The sequence below is a fragment of the Macrobrachium rosenbergii genome, chromosome 39 (genome assembly GCF_040412425.1).
Source record: "Macrobrachium rosenbergii isolate ZJJX-2024 chromosome 39, ASM4041242v1, whole genome shotgun sequence".
NCBI classification, from domain to species: Eukaryota; Metazoa; Arthropoda; class Malacostraca; order Decapoda; family Palaemonidae; genus Macrobrachium; species Macrobrachium rosenbergii.
Genome location: NC_089779.1, coordinates 18,102,333 through 18,127,332, shown reverse-complemented (window position 1 = coordinate 18,127,332; position 25,000 = coordinate 18,102,333). Strand labels below are relative to the sequence as shown.

The following is a 25,000-nucleotide window of genomic DNA, read 5'->3' as shown; positions in this document are numbered from 1 at the left end:
ATCATCAGAATGGCAAATTGCAGCCCTCTAGCCTCAGTAGTTTTTATTTTATTTAGGTTTAAAGTTGGCCATAATCGTGCTTCTGGCAACGATATAGGATATGCTACCACCGGGCCATGGTTAGAGTTTCATGGGCCGCGGCTCACACAGCATTATACCGAGACCACCGAAAATTAGGTCTGTTTTCGGTGGCCTTGATTATACGCTGTACAGAAAACTCGATTGCGCCGAAGAAACCTCGGCGCATTTTTTTACTTCTTCTTCTTCTTCTTCTTCTTCTTCTTCTTCTTCTTATTATTATTATTATTATTATTATTATTATTATTATTATTATTAATAAATATCTTATTATTATTATTATTATTATTATTATTATTATTATTATTATTATTATTATTATTATTAATAAATATAGTTGCCTTCATATGCCGTGATTATTGTATCTTAAGTTACGTTAGATGAAATTTGTAATTTCAGAAAATCTTTGTAACGATTTGCACTTGTTACATGATAGTTTCCCAATGAGGCAATAAGATTTTTTTTTTTTTTTTTTATGTATCGCGCTGTTTTGTACAGCGACGCCATATGTTCGTGTTATCAGGCAGAATTGTGGTTATTTGTTTTGCTGAGGGATTGAAGGCAATTTTCTGACATGCGCTCAGATAATATTTCAGCAATTTTTTTACATAATCTCTAATGATATTTCTGCAATTTTTTGACATGATCTTTAATATGTCTGTCATTTTCTTTCATAATCTTGAATAATATTTCTGCAATTTTCTGTCATGAACTCGAATAATATTTCTGCAATTTTCTTTCAAGATCTGGGATAAAATATCTGCAATTTAATATCATGATCTCGAATAATATTTTTGCAATTTCCCCTCATAGTCTCTAATAATATTTCTGCAATTTTCTTTCATAATCGTTGATAAAGATTTCTGAAAATTTCTTTCATGATTTCGAATAATATTATTTCAAATTTCTATCATGATCTAAGATAAAAATTTCCAAGAGTATATCTTAATTAGCTTACGCTGTTAAACATTAGCAGCCCGCTCCGTTGCTTGAAAAATATCTCACATAAAATTTGTTCCGTTTCAAACGTGGCTAGTTAGTATTCTTAATTTCACAAACTCTCAAACAATATTCACGTCTTATGGTCAGAGGTCAGTATGTGTTTTCTGGGGAGTTTTAATTTCTATGTAATTAATTTATTGTTACCTTCAGTAATATCGTGTTACAGTCGGGAAGAATTGGAAGCCGATGAGCTTTCCAGATAGCTTCTCCTGACCTGAGACAGAATCTGCTATTGTGAAGCCGCCGCTTACTGTTTATTGAGGATGTCACGCAATTCAGAAGTTCAAGCGAAGATGCAATGCATTGCAGTGCATTGCAACCCTAATCCTGTTCCCCTTGCATTTTAATGCGTTTTTATCCATTCATTTGTTTATTAATTTATTAATGTATTTTTGCTCCTTTAATTAGTGAGATCTCTTCTTTATGTATTTCCTTTTACCTCCTCTTATTTCTTCCTAATGAACACCATAATATTCTTTGGAAGCTTGAATTTCAAGTCAATGGCCCCTGTGGTGGGCTTGGTCCATATGAATAGGTTTCATCTTCTGAATAATAATAATAATAATAATCTTCTTCTTCTTCGTTTTAACGTGCTTAATAATAATAAAACGTTCTTTTGAGTTTCACATCGAGTTGCTCTTTGAGCACTTTACAAGGTTTATGGGGTCAGTTCCAGTGTCCTGTATGAACCGTGTGATAATTTATTTAAAGGCTGTGGCATAAAATTTCTTCTATAAATTTCATTGTTGGTTCGTGATTATAATTGGCCATTTTTTTATATTTGTCCGTTTGTCGAAACAAAAGAAAAATGCGGAGCTCCTGAGATGCTACCTGTCTTTGTACCTGGTTGGCGTCAGCTCAAGTTGCAAATACCTTAAGTTACTCGCCCAGGAAGTGACCTTTTTGGGACAGAACCCACTTAAAAAGTTTGAGGGAGGCGGCGTTTGTCGTAGCTTATACGCGATCGGGGTGACGACCACCCATTGGGAAGAGAAAGGCGTAGAAAGATGGGGCAGTAGGCCTACAGACGCTATTCACATTCGTATCTCGACAGCCTCGAGTTTTGAAAATAGGCCTATGGTGATAATCTCATGCGTGTGTCCAATAGGATTGGAAGCATTTTGTGATTGCGGACGGCGTTCGTCTTATTTTATTTTTTTTTTCTTTCCCCACTCTGTGTACCTCAGCCTTGAACTTTTGATTTAATGTGGGAAGGAGATAAGCATATCATTAAATAACCTTTTGGGTCGAAATTGGCCTGGCCTGGCGGCTCTCCCGGGGCTAATTCCTAGGACGAAAGGTGGAGATTATTTCTACGTAAAATTTTTATGGCTAAAACTTGTGGCATGTTTTCCTTGTGGCGCTAGTTTGGCGTATCAATCAGTCAGAGGTTTTAGTTTTTTCTGTCAGCCCTGCGTTCTTAAAAACTACTGAGGCTAGAGGGCTGCAAATTGGCATGTTGATCATCCACCCTCCAATCATCAAACTTCCCAAATTGCAGCCCTGTAGCCTCAGTAGTTTTTATTTTATTTAAGGTTAAAGTTAGTCATAATCGTGCTTCTGGGAACGATATAGGCCAGGCCACCACCGGGCCGTGGTTAAAGTTTCATGGGCCGCGGCTCATACAGCAGTATACCGAGACCACCGAAAGATAGATCTATTTTCGCTGGCCTTGATTATACGATGTACAGGAAACTCGATTGCGCCGAAGTTTCTTCGGCGCAGTTTTTACTTGTTTTATTCAAGTAAGTAGAGGCGTGCAGTTCTTTCAGTAGTCAAAAGTATATATACTAAACAGGATATATTTTCATACTAAACAGGGTATATTTTCATTAACTCGTGTTTCATTAGCATATTTGTTTTAGAGGTACAATCGCGTATGAGTATGTTCTTTCTTATTTGAAATATATCAAGTAAGAGGTCTTTATTTTAGATATTTTATGGTAGGTGTAAATGGGTGGAATCTTCAGTGCCATATTGCCACGTTAACATTTTGGTAGCTGCATAGAGCCGTCCAGATAAGTTGTTTTTCATTTCCGAAAAAGATTGTCGTTTATTTAGGCCAAAGGTGTGAATTTCGGATGGCATACGGTTAAAGATATGTTGTTATGGTTTATTTACAAAATATACATGTAGATGTTTTAATTAGTTTGGCGTTAACTATGTATATACGTATTTTTATATAGGTATGAAGTAGGGTGAGTTTCTACACACACACACACCTACTCATTTTATATATATATATATATATATATATATATATATATATATATATATATATATATATATATATATATATATATTTTATATGTATATATGTATTACACACACACACACACACACACATATATATATATATATATATATATATATATATATATATATATATATATATATATATATATATATAATTATTTATTTATGATAAAACATCAGCATCACTTCGAACCCCTGTACACATGCCACGCCATTGACTGAATATTATGGCGCAAGCTTTCGAGTAATTTTCACTACGGAGCTTTTTCGGTCTTCCTTTCCACTTCTAGAGACTAAGGAGTTTAAATTAATTATTCCTATATTGCACTGACTTGAAACCACTCCAGTAGGCTGACATTAATTGCCGACGAAGCTTGCTAACATGTTTTCTGTTGCAAACATTAACAACAAATAAAGTCATCTCGCTTTCTGGTGTGTAGCTTATCAGTAAGGGTCATCGGGGTGATGAAAGTATAATTCCGCCTTCAGGCAATCTTTGAACGGGTCTTAATGGGTTTTTCGTACCTTGACAAAGTGTGTTTACTTTCTTTACGTCTATTTTATCTGAAGACCTTGTAAGATTCTGTTAAACGATGGACTTAACAGGAATATTGGCTGGTCTGTGATACTGAACTGAAAAGAATCTATGTGGTTTGTTCTTCTTGAAGCTTTCGATTCTTATCGAAGTTAATTCTTTTACAGCAATTAGTGATGGTTGAACATCCCTTATCACTCGAATGCGTCTCGAGGATAAGAGTGAAGTTCCCGATACTGGAATAATATTGAACAATAATTGTTTGAACTTGAATAATTAAAAATAATTGAACAGCCGAGTGACGCTTCCCTGGGGACCACAGATACTCCGGTTCCAAAAAGTGTTATGCAAGTGAACTGCATTACAAGTCTTCGTTAGTCACAGGACGTTACCGTAACGCTAAACATCAGCGGACATCACTTCTCGAGGGGATGTGGTCCTGAGATTGAGTGAAATACAGTGAGATGTTTTCTTTGGGTTCGTGAAAAGGGCCAAAGTAGAAAAAACGCGCTGTGTGAGATGTTGATTTTCATCAGCGACTGAAGAGGGTCGTAAATATTGCAATTGCAATCAAGGTTTAGTGGTTTTTAATTTTTTCCAAAAGGGAAAAAAGGTTTAGTATTTTTCCCAAACGGGAAAAAAGGTTGAGTATTTTTCCAAACGGGAAAAAAGGCTTAGTATTTTTCCCAAACGGGAAAAAAGGCTTACTATTTTTTCCAAACGGGAAAAAAGGTTTAATATTTATTTTTAAACTGGAAAAACTGAACGAGACCGTTCAAGAATCGACGTAATCATATTACTACTACCACCACCACCTCTACTTCGTCTTCGCGCCCGTCCTCCCAGCGGGGTCGCCGTTAACGCGCAATCATGTTCATCAAGAGCGACATGTTCGACAAGCTCTTGTGCTGTCGGAGGAAGGTCATCGAGGACGACGACGACGACCGGGTCGTCGAGGAGGTCGTCCTCCAACACACCAACAACAACAAGACGGAATACATCTCGTCTGCCCAGTTGGTGGAGGTAAGGAACGACTCTGATCTGATACTGGTGTTTGTATTGTTATTCCTCATTATAAATGTTATGTATTATATGTATATTATACACAGTATATATTATATATATTATACGAATGTGTTTATCCTGACCGGTTTCGTCTTATTATCGAAGACATTATCATGTCTTTGATATTACAGAGGAAACCGGTCAGGCTTTACACCCAGTTTTTTTTTATTCATGTGTAACATTTGCATATATAAATCACGTGTCAGTGTGATTATATATATATATATATACTGTATATATTATATATATAATTTATATATATATACATACATAATTTATAATGTTACACTCGTTAGATTTTTAAGCTTTCTTTTTTTCATATGGTAAGTGCTTTCGTAGGGCAATTTTTGTTTTTTTAATATTGTAGCACTTGTAGTTTATAGAAATTAATTAAAATCATCACCACATTCGAATACACGGTAAGTAATGTTATGTATTTTCATTATAGATATTAATTTTGAAATTGTAAAAATTCTAGACTGTGTTAATTTTTCCCCAGGTTTCAAAGAATAACAGTAATCTTGAGCAAGTCTCCTCGAGACCACAGTTACTTACTTAAATCAAGTCCAGCTTCCTCAATAGACTATAAATAATCTTGCGTAGCATCGTAAACAATTCAAGTGACCAATGTCTTTTCCTCTTTGCAGGTATGTGAAAGCAGAATCTGCATAGCCATTATGTGGTTTGAGGTTACGTGAGTACGGCTTTGTAAGCATTCTTTTTTATTTTTGGAACTTTCTTATTGGTTTATCCGGTTGTTCAATCCTGTTTTGGTTGTTCAAAACCTTTAGGATTAGGAAACGAAAAATTAAATTCTTCTGTACATCTGTTTCTTTACGTGTTTTGTTCATCTGTTCATTATTGTTTGGATTTTGTTCAGTCATCTTTTGGTTTTTGAAAAATTTTTGGGAATTGGGAAACAAATGACAAAAATCTATACTTCTGTTTCCATGTGTATTTTGTTCATCTTTTCATGTATGTTTTGAGAACATTTAGATTTTTTGTAGAAATTACAGAACTACATAGTTGATTACAGTGCAGCCTTTGGCGATAACACTTCATCGTCATATGAGATGTCATCGTTATGTAATTATATATGAATTATCGACAGGTGTACTAAGACAAAGGGAGTGGCTTTAGTCTATGGGTTATGAGCCACAATAAAAGACGATGCTTTGAAAGTGAAGAATGTAAGTTAAAGAGAGAAGAATTACTTAATGGCACCGCCATGTGTATTTGCTTTGGAATGCAGGGAAAGGAAGAATGCGTAATTATGACTGGTTAAGTTAAATTTTTATTTAATTATTATTGTATATGTGTGTATGTATGTATATGTGTGTTCGTATGTATGTATGTATGTATGTATGTATGTATGTGTATATATAAATATATATATTATGAATATATTGTGTATATATATAAATTATATATATAAAATATATATGTATACAATGTATTTGTGTGTGACATTACAACGTAATTTTATAGTTCCGTTATATTATGAGAAAATATGAATGGCAAATGTTATCACCGCTAATTTTTCTGAAAAATGTCGATTCTGTCATTCGGCCACAAAGAATTAAAAGGTGATAAGTGGGAAAAATACCTGCGGTTGGATGTTGTGGCTCTTTTCTCTCTCTCTCTCTCTCTCTCTCTCTCTCTCTCTCTCTCTCTCTCTCTCTCTCTCTGTCTGAGTAGTATATTTACGTGACGTTCCTCTGGCCACAGTGTCGTCAAAAGCCCTTGAAAAAAAATTAGTCCTGTTTTAAATTCTTCTCTCTCTCTCTCTCTCTCTCTCTCTCTCTCTCTCTCTCTCTCTCTCTCTCTCTCTCTCTCTGACATCAGAATTCTATTATGGTTTGTCGAAACTTTGCGTTGAGCTTTTAATTAAACTACGAGACTGTTCTGTAGAATTGTGTTGTCTTTTTTGAGGCAATGCACTCTTCATTATTAAACGTTCAATGCAAATCTGTGCCTCCGTTCATATTCTCTTTCTTCCATCTTACTCTCCACCCTCTTATAACAATGTTCAATAATGCAACTGCGAGGTTCTCCTCCCGTTACACCTTTTAAACCCTTTCTCTCAGTTTTCCTTTTAGCACTGAATGACCTGATAGGTCCCAGCGCTTGGCCTTTGGCCGCAATTATACATTCTGCAGGTTATTGCTGTCACTCGCCTTCCATAGTTATAAATTGGTTTATACTAAATGTTAATCTTCGTGAGGTCACGTGAGGAACACACCTGTCACGTGAGGAATACACCTGTCACGTGAGGAGCACACCTGTCACGTGAGGAACACTCCTGTCACGTGAGGAATACACCTTTCACGTGAGGAACACATCTGTCACGTGATTTTTATATATATATATATATATATATATATATATATATATATATATATATATATATATATATATATATATTATATATATATATATATATATATATATATATATATATATATATATATATATATATATATATATATATATATATATATATATATTAATCAGCGAGGCGTGGCAGGCATGATACCTCTTGGAAAGTGATTGAAATCAGATTCCAACAATAACGATAAATTTTCTTCTTGCAAAGCAATTCTGTAAGCGATCTCATAAAGTGCTTCGGTTCAGTGAAACGTATTATGTAACGGAATCGGCTGTAACCAGAATTAGTTCGGCCTTTGGTTTGTTGTTGTGAAATTAACTGTAACCGTGTGGTGGCAACTAAATAAAATGGATGACAGGAGAGAACATCATATGATTGCTCTTTTTTTGCTTATTACTTTTTAGTTTTATGTAAAAGAAAACTATTGAGATGTCTTTGTCTGTCCGTCCGCACTTTTTCTGTCAGCCCTCAGATCTTAAAAACTACTGAGGCTAGAGGGCTGTAAATTGGTATGTTGATCATCCACCCTCCATTCATCAAGCATACCAAATTGCAGCCCTCTAGCCTCAGTAGTTATTATTTTATTTAAGGTTAAAGTCAGCCATAATCGTGCTTCTGGCAACGATATGAGACAGGCCACCAATGGGCCGTGGTTAAAGTTTCATGGGCCGCGGGTCATACAACATTATACCAATACCAGCAAAAGATATATTTTCGGTGGCCTTGATTAAACGCTGTAGCAGATGTACAGGAAACTCGATTTCGCCGAAGAAACTTCGGCGCATTTTTTACTTGTTTTTCTTTTGTTCTCGTCACACCCACATGGGCGTATAGAAAATTATAGCTAATGGTTGTCACAAGGAGCCTCACTATTGACTGATCGCCTTAGAGAGCTGTAACGGTGCGGAACATCGGTAATTTTGTGGTAATAAGATGAAATTATAAATTGATAAATAATTATATAGGTCTTCAGAAGAAGCTTTATTTTATTATTATTTCTAAAGTTATTAAAATAAAAATAAAAAATGCACCGAAGTTTATTTCGGCGCAATCGAGTTTTCTGTACAGCCGCTACAGCTTATAATCGAGGCCACCGAAAATAGATCTACTTTATTTTCGGTGGTCTCGGTATAACGCTGTATGAGCCGCGGCCCATGAAACTTTAACCACGGCCCGGTGGTGGCCTATCCTGTGTCGTTGCCAGAAGCACGATTGTGGCTAATTTTAACCTTAAATAAAATAAAAACGACTGAGGCTAGAGGGCTGCAATTTGGTATGTTTAATGACTGGAGGGTGAATGATCAACATACCAATTTGCAGCCCTCTAGCCTCAGTGGTTTTTAAGATCTGAGGGCGGACAGGAAAAGTGTGGACGGAAAGACAAAGCCGGCACAATAGTTTTCTTGTACAGAAAACTAAAAATCCTAGATGGGTGTTCTGTTTTGCCATGTGGTAGATTCATTATGGAATGGTGACCTCTGGTAACCCTGGCTTAATCTGTCACTGGAAGAGGGAAGCCTGAAGTATTATATTATATCACAATAATTAACTCCCGTAATCATAACAGGACTTGACTGATCTTAGATTTACGTGACTGAGTCCTGATTGATAAGCGTCATTCGCGAAGAGGTTTTCACCTCAAACTCCAATTGAGTCATCTCCGTAGGGAGGTTAGTTCTGTCAGTGCATCATATGAGGCGTACTGTAGGGATTACTTATAAGGTTCTTTGCTGCGTCCCATCCTTAGGCCCCTAGCTGCAACCCCTTTCAATCTTTTTACTGTGCCTCCGTTCATATTCTCTTCCAACTTAGTTTCCTCAACCCTCTCATAACAACTGATTCATAGTACAACTGCGAGGTTTTCCTCCTGTTACACCTTTTTAACCTTTTTACTGTAGGTTTCCGTTTCAGCGCTGAATGACTTCACAGGTCCCAGCTCTTGGCATTTGGCCTAAATTCTATATTCTATTCTATATTCTATCCAATCGAGCCACACCTCGAGGAACTTGTCGATGTAGGATGCCTTGGCTCCTTTTAGAGGGGAGGGGGAAGGATTTCTAGTGTGGGAAGGATTAAGGAGATCGAAGAGAACCTTAATTAAGGAGAAAGTGGTGTGTGGGCGGAACTGACGAACCAATAATATTATTGCGTTATGTTATTGTGTAATATAAATCCACAAATATATAGTAAACTATATTACTAAGTAAAGTCAAAAGCAAAGACAGTGTTTACGCATTTTAGCATAACACTTACGAGGAACACCATTCCGGTGTTCGAAAGTCGTTGCTTTTGTATTTTACTTAGTAATACAGTTTACTGTATAATGGTGGATTTTAATTAAACAAACTGTTTTCCACGAGATTGCGAATTTCTTAGCATTACTATTATTAAGTAAAAAGCCACAATAATGTAAGTGAGAGACTGTATTTTTCCAAAATACAAAAAGGGGGGTCTCCCCCCTGTTCTGTAACCCGTTTTTGTATTTTGGAAAAATACACTCTCTTATTTACATTATTGTGGCTTTTTACTCATTATTTCCAGTCACGATATGGTGATGCACCATAAATTAATATTATTATTGTGAGCTGAGAGAAATCCTTTTCGATTGGTTGGAGAAGAAAGTGCGACGAATTTCAAAGTTATGAGAATTGTCTTAGTATTACGAACCGTCATGAAGATAGTTTGCAGTTCCTGAAGTGAATGAAAAGGGGTTCGGAGTATTTTATACTGAAGGTTTCAGGAATGCAAGGGAAATTCGGAATGGATTAGAAAATCCTATTGGCATGGGCTGGACGTTTTTGAGACGCGAAATTAATCATTCTTTTGCGATTCCTGAAGTAGGTGAGAGTGGATATGAGCGTTTAATAAGCGAAAATTTAATAGATATGGTATATAAGTAGATTGGAAGCGCATATCGTGATATCAAGTCGAATGAAAAATAGTTCCTCTCATAATCGATAGGATAAAGATGAAATGAACAACAGATGCAGAACGGGAGAAATGATTGATGGGAAAGGTTTACACAAAACAATTGAGAGTCAAATAAGAATCAAGTAAAAGGGAAAAAGGATTAAGAATAAGCAAAGTAGAGATGGATTACGTGCGCCGTCGGAAGGAGAAACAAGAGCATTAGAAAGCAGTAAAGAAAAACTCCTGTTATAAAACGCTTTGGAAGAAATATCGGTTGATACAGAGAAGGCGAAGCAAAGACCGCCGTGATAATGTGATTTGCGAATGGACGTGATAATAAGGAAGCGAAGCAAGAAGCACTTGAGGAGGAGGAGGAGGAGGAGGAGGAGGAGGAGGAGGAGGAGGAGGAGGAGGAGGAGGAGGAGAGGAGGAGGAGGAGGAAAACGTAATGCCTAGTGAAACAGAACCGGACTTTTGAAAGCTGAAAGGTGGCGGTTCTGGAGGCGGTCGTTTGAAACCGGTACGTGACTTGGTTTGGAGGAGAGACCGGCGATGTAAATAAGTCGTAAAGGGAAGGAGTTTCTATTATATGAGAGAGAGAGAGAGAGAGAGAGAGAGAGAGAGAGAGAGAGAGAGAGAGAGAGAGAGAGAGAGAGAGAGAGAGAGAGAGTTTCTATTATATGAGAGAGAGAGAGAGAGAGTGTTTCTTTTATAAGAGAGTTTCTATTATAAGAGAGAGAGAGAATTTATGCCATATGAGAGAGAGGGAGAGAAAGAGAGTGTTTCTATTATATGAGAGAGAGAGGGTGTTTCTGTTATATGAGAGAAAGAGAGTTCATATTAAATGAGAGAGAGAGAGAGAGAAAAAGAGAGTGAGTTTCTATTATATGAGAGAGAGAGAGAGAGAGAGAGAGAGAGAGAGAGAGAGAGAGAGAGAGAGAGAGAGAGAGAGAGTGTTATAACGGTATACGATGGCTTTAATGGTGTTAAACCGTGCTGAATGATCAAGTTGTAGCATATATCAAAGTTGATATTATAATGGCAACTCAAGCTGCATGAATGCAAGCATTCCTTTAGCCTGATTATCATAGTTACCTAAGTTTTGAGTTTTTGAGTTAGTACTCTAACCTTCTGACGGTATGCTTTGATGTAGAAAATATTTAACGATGTCAAAATTTCGCTGTGAAGTTTCTTATGTAATCACTTGCCACAAATGGCGTCCTTTTTCTCAAACTTGTTGATAAAAAAAAAAAAAAACTGTAAATGTAAAGTTTTAATATGTTTTTGGCGGAAAGTATAAAGTTATTTCGCATTACTGGTAGGCAGATTACGAGTGATTATTTATATAAGAGCAAATTTCAGGATGGCTGGAAAGCTAGTGCTTTTTTCTAGCCCGGGCTTGCCTAAGAGTAAGAAGGAAGGAAGGTTTCAGAAATTATAGGAAAAAGGCTATACATAGCTGAATGTGGTATTATTATTATTATTATTATTATTATTATTATTATTATTATTATTATTATTATTATTATTATTATTATTTTTATTATTATTATTATTATTATTATTATTATTATTATTATTATTATTATTATTACTCAGAAGATGAACCCTATTCATATGGAACAAGCCCACCAAAGGGGCCACTGACTTGAAATTCAAGCTTCCAAAGAATCTGGTGTACATTAGGAAGTAAGAGAAGAGCAGGTAACGTAAAGGGAAATACAGAAAGGAGAATTAAAGTAATTGAATTTGAATTAAAAACTCTCTGCCTCGCCGCTTTTGGTTCTCACTTAACCCGCCCGGAATCTGTCCCTTGCCAGTTGTCCGAATGTCGCCAGACATTGTCTCCGCGTCTTTTGGGGACGTCGGAGATTCCAGGATTAGAAAATCATTTTCCCGGGAATGCCATTTTGCCCAGTACCCAGATTAGAACATTCAGTGAGAAGTTGTTGTCTGGATGCTCGAAATACGCCCTGGAAATCTCTCTCTCTCCCTCTCTATCTCTCTCTCTCTCTCTCTCTCTCCCCATATATATATATATATATATATATATATATATATATATATATATATATATATATATATATATATATATATATAATAGTAACTTTCTCCTCTCTCTTTCATATAATAGAAACTCTCTCTCTCTCTCTCTCTCTCTCTTATTCTCTCTCTCTCTCTCTCTCTCTCTCTCTCTCTCTCTCTCTCTACACAAGCTTTATTCATGAACCCTATCCCATTTGCATTCGGCGTCCATTACGGCCATTCCAATCGGAATTGTAATTGCTCTCTCGACCCATCAACAGGTGGGCAATTTTCGGATGGGTCCATTCCCCCCTCTCCTCTTCCATGCTCCATAGAGCCAATCCCCCCCCACCCCACCGCTCTCGTTTCCTTCTTCTTAATCTTGCCCTCCTTCTGTGTTCATTGCCTCTGTTTCTTTATCATTCCTTTTTTTTTTTTAGATCTATAATTTTTTTTTTTTTTAGATCTATAATTTTATTAATTTTTTACTTTCCCGTTAGGTTTTATTCCCTCTGAAATCTATTTGTTTTGTGTTTTTGATTCGAAATCACTTACTTTATCTCCTCTTACTGTATTTCCATTTACCTTACCTTACTTTCTCATATTTCCTAATGAACACCATGTTCTTTGGGAGCTTGTTCCATATGAATAGGGTTCATCTTCTGAAAAATAATAATTATAATAATAATAATAATAAACCTATATTTTCGGGTCCACATACATAACCTTCGCTGTGTCAGATTACAGAAATTGATCTATGAATTAATTGAATTTGGAAATATTGAATTTCAAGTCAATGGCCCCTGTAGGCGTGTTCCGTATGAATAGGGGTTATCCCTTGAATAATAATAATAATAATAATAATAATAATAATAATAATAATAATAATAATAATAAACCTATATTTTTGGGTCCACAAACAAAATCTCCGCTGTGCCGGACTACAGAAACAGATCTATCAGTGTATTTAATTTGGAAATAATTAAGTTGGGTATTTATTTCACTTCTTTTTAATTAAACCCCCAGTTCTCGTGGCCTATGACCTCCTTTCCGAAATGCGGTTTCGTTCGGTCTCTGGGTCTTGCTCCGGACCTTGGTCTCGAATGTCGGCTGTTGTTGTTGATGTGACAGGTGTCGGTTGGTTCATGTGAAGCGTCTGTTATTGATTTTTTTTTCAATTTCTTTTGGTCCTTGTATTATTATAATTATTATTATTATTATTATTATTATTATTATTATTATTATTATTATTATTATTCAGAAGATGAACCTTGTTTAAATGGAACAAGCCCACCAAAGAGGCCATTGACTTGAAATTCAAGCTTCCAAAGAATATTATTATTATTATTATTATTATTATTATTATTATTATTATTATTATTATTATTATTCAGAAGGTGAACCCTATTCATATGGAACAAGCCCACCACAGGGGCCACTGACTTGAAATTCAAGCTTCCAAAGAATATTATGGTGTTCATTAGAAGCAAGTATCAGAAGATAATGAGAAAAATAGAAAGAAGAGATCACTTGGTAAAAATGAAAAAAAAATAAGTTTGAAAATTAATGAATAGATTAAAAATGAGTAAATTATTACAATACAGGGAGAATTGTATTATCTTTTCCTATTATTCATCACAGAAGTTAAGAGCATTGTGGGTAGTACAGTACTGTGTATATAATTGATGAAAGGGAGTTGTACCCTATATCTTGAGGAATGGACGGATTATATTAGTGGTGTATAGTGGTGTAATAAGTATGATACCTTTGAATTTGTTATATTTTTCATGCTATTACAGCGTATACAATCATTGGCACGTATCATTTTTGAAATTTCGCCAACTGAATTGTTGAATTGTCTTAATCGAATCAATAAACAGTGAAATGCAAAATATCATTATGATTCGTAGCAGTGAGAAAATAGGCAAAATATTATTACTATCATCGTCATCATTATTTTGGTGAGAAAAAATTTACCGGAAGAGAAATCATCCAATTAGCGCCCAATCCTATTAAGGTAATCCTCTTTGGCTCTCGCCTATAATACCCATGGCCTTCCAAATCCCCTTCCTTTCTCGTGGAAGAGGTGTTTGCGACAGCATATCGCTCTCTCTCTCTCTCTCTCTCTCTCTCTCTCTCTCTCTCTCTCTCTCTCTCTCTCTCTCTATATATATATATATATATATATATATATATATATATATATATATATATATATATTGTGTTCTCTCTCTCTCTCTCTCTCTCTCTCTCTCTCTCTCTCTCTCTCTCTCTCTCTCTCTCTCTCTCTCTCTCTCTCTCTCTCTCTCCCCATGCCTATTGGAGCATTTTAATGCTGTTAAAGCATTATTCGTGAGGGTCGTTGACCTGGATCGCCTTTTTTTTTTTTATGGATAAAATGCTCAATAAGGCTTTACGCTGGGGTGGGTTTATTCATGGTAGTAGAATTTCTTTTAATATTGGATTAGATGATGAGACATACTGGAAATTTGATTTGATTTTTTTTTATTTACCTATTTTTTAAATTTTTTTTCGAAAAATGACAGGATTTTTTTGTAAATGCGGCATTGTGAGTATATTATAAACCTTTTATCAATTCACAAAATTTAATTGTAAGTATTTTTTATGATTTTTTTTTTGTTCGTTTGAATGTTATGAATAACACTTTTGCATTTTTGATTAGTGTTATTAATTTCTGTAGGTCGGCGAGGCCAATTTTTTTTATTGTAATTGATAATGTTATTGGAGCCTCGATGGCTCGGTTGGTAGAGCAGCGACCTCAGAGTTCATAGAGGTCTGTGGCGAGGGTTCAATCCCCGCAACCGACCAGTCAGAGAAGGTGGACACTTTGCTATCCGTGTAGACACCCCGCGATTACGTATGTAATCAACGGATAGGTTTGCTGAAAGCAATTGGGTGTTACAGACTAATACATACATAAACAAAGCCACTCCAACATCTAAAAACATAACAGACACCTCACACGTCTCGAACTGTCGACCTACCCGCCCAGTTCTCCTCGCTGCTGGGAGAAAGGGAGTTGGGGATTTGGTACATTACATATACACATTCGTTACCGGGGTCTAAGTGATGTCAGGCAGGGCAGCCGATCGAGGCTACGGCCTATCCCACCGCCAAATCTAAGTCCTTCAAAAGAAGGCATCGTGCTTGCCCCATATAAAAATGGGAAAAAGCACGTTAAAACGAAGAAAAAAAATTGATAATGTTATTATTATTATTATTATTATTATTATTATTATTATTATTATTATTATTATTATTATTATCCAGACGAAGAACGCTATGCTTACAGAACGAGCCTACTAAAGGGGCCATTGACTTGAAATTCAAGCTTCCAAAGAATTTGTTCATTACAAAGAAATAACAGAAGGTGATGGGAAATACACAAAGAAGAGACCACTTATTAAAAAATAAAAAAGAGACAAAATGATAAATGAAATCCACAATTGTTGTTGCTAACGATGGCGATGCTCATGATAATAGACGTAAGGTCACTGGTTTCTCCTTTATCACTACACTCGCTCTGCTGGCTCTGGCAGTGTCATTATCCGGGTACAGACGAAGAAACAATTCCATCAGAAGTCACGTTTCACGATTGTTTTTTTGATTTACGACATGGGTGCAAGCGGAAGGTATCTTCCCATCGTGGACTCTGCGGTAGGTAGGTAGGTAGGTAGGTAGGTAGATAGGTAAATAGTTAGGTAGACAGGTAAGGAGGCAGGTTCCACTTGGCTATCCAATGTTTACTTGAACAGATGCAGACAAGCCGACAAAAACATGTTTACTTGAAGTGACATTACACATGTAAAGCCAGCTGTCATATTAGCATTTGTTACTCTGAGCGAGCGAGCGAGCGAGGCCCAAAGTTCAATATATTTTTATTTTGGTTATCCACTATACAGATTTTCTTCATCGGTTTCAGTGAATTATAAGTTGATGAAATAGGAAAAGCTTTCTTTAGCTGAAATCGTTGACAATTTTAGAGAATATGTTTCTTCCTCTCTAACAGTCATTTATTTTTATAGGCTAGAGCTTGCAAAAAGATTTCTTGTCCTAATCGCGTATTTCTTGGAAGAATAAGAAAAAGGGATCTTTTTAAAATCCCCCAATTTTTTTCTGTAATGCTTTCTATCGTATTCCAGATGAATCAAATGTTCAACTATTTATGAATTTGGGTTTTTTGTTATTGGTATTGTGGGGATAACAAAAGCAACGTTTATTTATATATTTATATTTATGGTGTGTAACAACTCAAAGCCACTGGAGATTTAGCTTCACTTATGCAGTTGTTGTCCTGCAGACCGGGTCCATCCTCTTTCACCACTGGCCCTTCCGTAAATATATAAACTAAAGGCACCTTGATCTAAGTTTTGGGGAGGTACGTGACGTCCTTAGGGTCTGAACTTCCCGTCTCAGTCCTCTGAGATTGCTGTCATTTTTGGCTGTCTGGCTACGTTAGTGACCTCAGTGATATACAAGATCGAGAAATAAAATATATTCAGGCTATCTCGGAACTGTTTGCGGAATATAATCCATTCCTTGAAATATGACTTAAAATTCAAGCTTCCAAAGAATACGGTGTTCATTAGGAAGAAATAAGAAGAGATAAAGGGAAATACATAAAGAAGAGACTCCACTTATTAAAAAAGAAAAAAAAATTAATAAATTAGTAAATAGATAAAATTGTATTAAAATGCAAGGAGAAATAGTATTAGGGTAGTAGTGCATTGCGTCTTCGCTTGAACTTCTGAAGTTCCAAATGCATAGCATCTTCGCTTGAACTTCTTAAGTCAAATGCATTGCATCTTCGCTTGAACTTCTGAAGTTCCAATTGCGTTGCGTCTTCGCTTGAAGTTCTTGAAGTTCTGAAGTTCCAATTGCACGACATCCTCTGGAAGGTGTGAGGAATAAAACACCCACTATTGAGTTTTGGCTTAAACATAATTTTTCCACGTTTAGAAGCATTCATTTTGGGGACCCAATAATGGACAGAGAGAATTTTGGAGTAATTGTTCGCATATTTAAAATTTAAAAAAATCGTCGTGACCTCCTTTCCAGTAAAATCGAATTGTTAACGTACATTGAGAATCTTCTATACTGACCGTGCCTTGCGGGTATGTTGTGCCCATAATGGAATCTGCTTCATGCCCACAATGGAATACCCACTTTAGGCCTGTATAAGAAAAGAAAAAAAAACGCCGTAACAGGTGCTTTTCCAATCCTTCATTACCATTCAAATGGGGCTTTTACCCTCCGTAACATGCCATACTCTCCCCATCTTGCACCCCTCCCCCCTTTCCCTCCCCCCTCCTTTCAGTCGTTTACCTTTTTAGATAGCCCTAACTGCCCCTTCTCATTCCTTTTCTTTATTGTTACTATATCTTATGCTTCCCTCTTCTCATCCGGGCTTTCCACCGTTACCTTAGAGAACGTCTGACCTAATTTTAGTTGATGCTAAAGATCTGCCCAGTTTTTGCTATTACGAAGAGCACTACCCATAGGCTTTGTCACAAGCTTTCACAGTTAACTTGCTGAGCTTTCGTTTTATAATATATATATACGAGTATATATATATATATATATATATATATATATATATATATATATATATATATATATATTTGTTACTTTGTTGTAAGCAAAGAATATTATATGAAGTTTATAAGGTCTAATAAAAAACTATTTACACGACGACCATACTTTTCGATATATATGTTATATAATAATTTTATTGAGTTTTTTTATTAATAAACATTGTTCCTTAATGACGGGTTGGCAACGCCAGAATCGAAGTGTGGGTACACAAAGAGAAAGTCGATGTAGAGCTTATAGGGGTCAATAGGACCAACCAGATTACAGCCAATTGTGAGGGTTATTTGTTTATTGTTAGGGCTGATTAAAGCTTTAGATTATCCCATAGGCTGTGGGTGTTTGTTTTTGTTAAAGCTCATTGCACCAGCTGAAGGAGGAACTCTGCTCTGTAAATTGTGCCTCAAACAGTTGTCCATAGCTTAATATGAGGAAGAAACGTTGAATGCACTAGGTTGAATCTTCATTTTTCCACGTTAAGTGGTTTTTATATAAGTGTTTACGCTTTTCCTCGTGAAAGGTGTGAACATGTAGAGAGAACGAGAGGGAGAATGTTAATTTATATTCATGGTTTGTTGAAGCTTTTGATATGTAATTATACAGATGCCAGATAAAGAAAGTAGGTGTATGTAATTTTTTTTTAAAACGGTTTAGTCTTCTCTTGTGTTTAAGGATAACTGAAGTCACTCTCCTCATAGTAAGAGACAAAGGAAAGGAAGGGACTAGGAACCTGAGAGAGAGAGAGTAAAAACATGTCAACAATGCGCCGAAGTTTCTTCGGCGCAATCGGGTTTTCTGTACAGCCTCTACAGCGTATAATGAAGGCCACCGAAAATATATCTATCTTTTGGTGGTCTCGGTATATTGCTGTATGAGCCGCGGCCCATGAAACTTTAACCACGGCCCGGTGGTGCCCTATCCTATATCGTTGCCAGAAGCACGATTATGGCGAACTTTAACCTTAAATAAAATAAAAACTACTGAGGCTAGAAGGCTGCAATTTGGTAAGTTTGATGATAAGAGGGTGGAGGATCAACATACCAATTTGCAGCTCTCTAGCCTCAGTAATTTTTAAGATCTGAGAGCGGACAGAAAAGGTGCGGACGGACGGACAAAGCCGGCACAATAGTTTTCTTTTACAGAAAACTAAAGCCTGATATTGAGATGGTTGGAACAGATGCTCGCGTTTCCTTACCCACGATTTGGTATTCTTGGTTATGCTGCTACTGCTAATTGTAGGCTTGGGTCCAGCCAGCTTTCTGCCCGGGGGCCATTGCTGATGGTAGTACTCTACCATACCCTCTCTCTCTGCATTATTGCTAGGGATTTATTATGATGTCATATTAGAGTCAGCCTTTCATTCTTATTGCTCTACCTCCGTTCATATTCTCATTCTTCCATCTTACTTTCCAACTTTTCCTAACAATTGTTTCATAGTGCAACTGCGAGGTTTTCCTCCTGTTACACCTGTCGAACCTTGTAACTGTCAGTTTCCATTTCAGCGCTGAATGACCTGATAGGTCCCAGCGCTTGGCCTTTGGCATAAATTCTATATTTTAATCTATTCTGTACTATTCTATTCTACTGTATTCTATTAGAGTCAGGGAAATGTCAAGTAATTTTATTATTTTTCAGCGTGCAGAGATTTTCTTGGGAGCTGCAGATATTCATTCTGCATGTTTAGTATGTACTGCCAGTGTAGGCCTGGAGGTATGTGTAGGATGTTTCTCTTGAGGATTTGGAATACAACTGAATTGAGGAATCTCTCTCTCTCTCTCTCTCTCTCTCTCTCTCTCTCTCTCTCTCTCTGTGTGTGTGTGAGGGAGACCGGAAGGGGAAAAGAACTATGCAGTACATTGCGATGAAGGGATCTAGGTCGTAATAAATTCAGTTTCTCATTCCACCAGACGAACGATACATTTTTATTTCAATGGCTTGGGTTGTTTATGGTGTATGAATCTTTCTCTGTTTCTCTCCTAAGCAATGTAACAAAAAACTGATATTTATTAAAATTTAGCCGTTAGAGTAATGTTATTCGCGTACAGTGCATATACGTTACTCGATCAGTTACAAAATATTGAAAGACAAGTTTTAAAATTGCCAAAGTACCTAATTACAAAAGTGACGCAAGGTATTAAGGGATATTGAGTGATAAGATTTTTAAAATTTGCGTGCTCGGTCAGAGACGCCCGCTGTACGTAGTCATTTTGTAAACTTCGCTCTTATTTTTTTGAGCCATTTGGTTTCCCGGAGATGTTTTGGAAGCCTTTAAAAGCTGACCGCTGCAGTATATTGTTTGCTTGAGGTCCCTTGTCCGTCATCATATCTGATGACACTGAAAATTATGAAATAAGATAATGAAATAAGTTATGAAACAAAAGTTATGCAGTATATTTTAGGCAATGTTCGGTTCAAGTTATTGTCGCGTGATTTTTCACCTCACTTGGCAAAACATTCCCTTTTTGTAATATAGTTACCTTATTTTATTATTTATGTATGTGTGTATGTAAATATGTGTATTATATATATGTATGTATGTATGTAGAGGTACATTTTCTCATATGCTCACACACACACACACACACATATCTGTGTAGATGTACCACAGAGGAAACTGAAACACTAGGTACATAGGCTATATAGAATTTCCAGCACAAGGGTTTCTCATACTGTTAGCGGATCCTCCGTGTGTGGGAACATGATTGGAAACGGGACATAGAGTCCAATCGGTTTCATTTTGACCCGTTCAAGATTTCACATTACAGATTCAGTTCGGACTCCGGTTCCCGTCGGTTTTGCTGCGCATATAAATTCCATCGCATTACTGCGCGGTTGACCTCAATGGCCACTAGCCCATTTCGACGAGACCGGAAATGAAGGATTAATATTCATTTTTATGTTGGAGGAATGGCGGGGGAGAGCAATCTAGAAATTAGGTGTTAAATTTGTATTCATGTGAGTGTGAGCTAAGAGGAGGAGGAGGGTGAGAGATAAACTGTTAAATTTCTCGTGTACGCGTGCTAATGTGTCTGAGAGAGAGAGAGAAATATCGTGACAAGAAAGAGAGAGAAATTATTGCGAAAAAAGAGAGAGAAAATATTGTGAAAAGAGAGAGAGAGAATATTGCGAAAAGAGAGAGAGAAAATATTGTGAAAAGAGAGAGAGAGAATATTGCGAAAAGAGAGAGAAAATAGTGAAAAGAGAGAGAGAGAGAATATTGCGAAAAGAGAGAGAAAATATTGTGAAAAGAGAGAGAGAGAGAATATTGCGAAAAGAGAGAGAGAAAATATTGTGAAAAGAGAGAGAGTTAACATTAAATAAACTGTACATTTGTGTGTCTGGTTTGGGAGAGAGAAGGAGAGAGTTAAATTATCAACTTACCATCTTCGTTTATGTACGTGTGTGCGCGTATATGAGAGAGAGATAGTGTGTGTATGTGTGTGTGTGCGTGTCTGTCTGTATGTCTGTGTCGTTGACCTTACAGATTAATTTTCTGGCGTAATTTGAGATGCATTCCTCAGTAAGGACTTGATCTTCATTTTCAGCTCCTTGCTAACCCTCCTAAGGAACCAGTCCAGGCTCTACCGTCCTCATAAACGTCAGCTAGAGTCTAAGTTTGAAAACTTATTCAAGTACTAAGATAAATGTTGTTGCTAGTCATTGGTGAAAGAACTTGCTGTAAGTTAATAGGTTTCTTTTTCTTGATAACTTTTCACAATATTCTCTCTCTCTCTCTCTCTCTCTCTCTCTCTCTCTCTCTCTCTCTCTCTCTCTCTCTCTCTCTCTCTCTCTCGAGCGATTTATAATGGAAAAATTAACGATCCTAATTTGCGGTTGCGGCATGTGCTTGTTTGCGGAGGGTTACCATAATTGTTGCATGTCGAACATTCTCGTACTAAAGTTACTTTCTGATTTGGAAGAGGAAGAGTAAATTAGAATAACAAAATAAAATAGCAACTTTCATTAAAAAAATTGATAGTCCTACCTTCGTGGAAGTGTTGTAGATTTGCAATTATATTGGAACAATACTACGAATTTCCAAACATAAACCCATATTCTTTCTCTCGCTCACACTTAACACACTATGTGTATATATACTGTATAAATTTCTGACTCACCCAGGTCTTTCAGTTGAACGGCTAGGGGGCTGCAAACTGAACCTCACAAATCATAAAAAAAGTTGGAACCTATGCGAGTGAGAAATTTATTTCTGTTCCACACGCGATTATTTATATCATATAAATATAATACGTCTGTGTGTGTGTGTGTGTGTGTGTGTGTGTGTGTGTGTGTGTGTGAAGTTTTGTGTGCCGATGAGAGAGAGAGAGAGAGCGTGCCGATTGCCCGTTTGCTGTTTCTGCCTGTGATATATAGTGATTGCAGATAGGTAATAAGGTGTTACAGCGCTTCATTAACCCTGGAAAATCGCCATTAATGGCGTCGTTTCGCGTTGAAACCATCGGTGATTTCAACGATCACTTAAGTAGTGATCTGGACTTGCAGATCAGCGGAAGTTATCTATTCTTATTTATTTCCTTGTTACGGCGGATTGAAGACGTCTGAATTATTCGCTCGAGAGAGAGAGAGAGAGAGAGAGAGAGAGAGAGAGAGAGAGAGAGAGAGAGAGAGAGAGAGAGATACTTGACACGATCTCAAAATATGGATCTTGGCATTTTGACTTGTCAAAATTTTGCTCTGTGAATTCTCTCTCAACTGTTAAAAGACGCGTCCATGATATTCTGACATACATTTCTTGCAACTAAGGTGTCTTGGAATGTGTTTAACAATAACAGAATCTGCCAAGGAGGATGGAAAACCACTGGTCTTTAATTATTAACGTTTTCATCTTGAATAAATGAAAAACTAGAGATTTACTGGCGATCTGCGTGTGGATGAGTGAAAGACCTTCGGTGTAGACAGAAAAGTACCAAGCAGATTATTGACCCAGGCAAGGAAAATTTAGGTAGGTCACTTGCCTTAGCTAGACTGTGTTCATGAGTTTAATGAAAAAAGAAACATAAATCGCTGGCTGTAAGGTAAAAAAAAATCCAGGTCATTGGGCATTAGCAAATTGAAAAAATCCATGAAGTCACCGTCTATATATATGTATATATATGTGTGTGTGTATGTATGTATGTATGCATATTATGAAAAAAGAAAAAAGGAATCTATGAAGTCGCTGTCATAAGCAAAAAGAAAAAAATCGTATCATTGCAAAAAAAAAAAAATACCCATGAGGTCGTATGCAATATCAGAAAGAAAAAGAAAGATGAGGTCATTAACCATTGCTAGGTTAAAAAGAAAAGAAGAAAAAATAAAAACCGAAGACTTGAGGTCACTGGCCATAGCACAGTACTCAGTGGGTGGTTGGGGCCCAACTTTCATCTCCCACCCTCTCCCCTTACATGACCGGCTTTTGTTGTCGGCCTCTGAACATGTGCGCTTACACGAATCCACAGCGGTCCTGCAGTTATTCATTTTCGTCATTCATTTTCGGCTCCGTGAAGAAGAGGGGGTTAATTTCTATTTGTATTGTTGTTTGTCGTTGTTGGGACATTTTTTCCCTTTAAATAGTGACTATCGTAGATCATTGGTGATGCTCTTGACTTTTTGTAATTCCTGTGTTGGTTGGGTTCTTCTGTAATCTTATGTCTCTTATTATTGTTATTATATTCTCTGCCTTATTTCATGGCACGTAGTCGTTTAAAATGTTCTGGAAAAGAGAAATAGGAAAGGAGCAGCCGATTACCGCCACTCGGGCCGCCGAGATGCGACCTACTTGTTCGAGAGAGAGAGAGAGAGAGAGAGAGAGAGAGAGAGAGAGAGAGAGAGAGAGAGAGAGAGCGCTATAGCCATTCAGTCCACCGTGTTATCAACATTCTAAGTCATTCTCTTTCATCCCCGTGTCTCCTCTTCCCCTTCGAGTGTTAGGTTTAGAAGTGTGAAGGGGATTAGGCTCCTTATCTCCTACCCCCCCCCTCCCCCTACACCCACCACCCTTATCCCCATACCACCCACCCCTTAATGTCACTACTGACCTCCATACAAATATTCTCTCTCTCTCTCTCTCTCTCTCTCTCTCTCTCTCTCTCTCTCTCTCTCTCTCTCATTATTTACACAAAGAAAACGCCTTTGTCGTGACCTAGTGTTGAATGACACTGGTTGATGATAGATTTTGCTGAAAAATAATTTTTCTCTTTTAGTGTTACGTTGTTAAGACAGTATTTATTCATTAAAGGCTGTGTTTTTCTGGGTGTATCTCTCTCTCTCTCTCTCTCTCTCTCTCTCTCTCTCTCTCTCTCTCTCTCTCTCTCTCTCTCTCTTGAGGGAAGCCGGAAGGGGAAGGAAAAATCATCATCTGTGTCTTGAATTTCGTGTACATTTTGTTGCAAGGAAAAATAAAAGTCCAGTTCCACAGGATTTCAAGCATTGTATAAGTTGACTTTTCTCAGCGTGAAGGTATTCTAAAAAGGATTAATATATTGTACTGGATTCTTTACACCAGGAATTTGGTTATTCATTTCCTATTTTGATGTGTTAATGATTGTGTGTGTGTGTATATATATATATATATATATATATATATATATATATATATATATATATATATATATATATATATATATATATATATACACATATACTGTGTATATATATACACATACACAAACAGACACACACACACGATATTAGTAAGTGTATGACGAAAGATTTCAATTGTGATGTGTTGGGATTTCAGCTCTTTCCCATGAAGTATCAGGTGTTACATACCCAGTTATATAAATATGTCAGAGTCTGTTGTAAGGAAGCGACATATTAATTTCCCCATTTTTACAAAAGAAAATTCATTGCTACATTATAGATTCTCGCCTTTGGACACTGAGTGGAAATTTATTGACAGATTTAATTTGGGAAAACGCGTTCATTCCGTCAGTGTGCCTCGTGCGGTGCACTGTAATGCCCCTAGCTGCAATTGCTTTCGTTCCTTTTACTGCACCTCCTTTCGTATTCTCTTTCTTCCATCTTACTGTCCACCCTCTCCTAACTATTGATTCATAGTGCAACTGAGAGGTCTTCCTTTTATTACACCTTTCAAACCTTTTACTGTCAATTTTCGTTTCAGCGCTGAA

At 36.7% G+C, this 25,000-nt stretch overlaps 1 protein-coding gene across 2 annotated transcripts in view; it reads left to right on the top strand.

The window, feature by feature from the left end:
- LOC136825801 (uncharacterized) overlaps nucleotides 1–25,000 on the top strand; it is a 682,034-nt gene that overhangs the window by 435,282 nt on the left and 221,752 nt on the right. The window contains exon 2 of one of the 2 annotated variants that reach the window (XM_067082715.1): nucleotides 4,039–4,894. The exons of the other annotated variant lie outside the window; for it this stretch is intronic. Coding sequence (XP_066938816.1) covers nucleotides 4,742–4,894 — 153 coding nt within the window. The 5' untranslated portion in view covers nucleotides 4,039–4,741. The remainder of the gene's footprint in view (nucleotides 1–4,038; nucleotides 4,895–25,000) is intronic. 2 annotated transcript variants of the gene reach the window in all.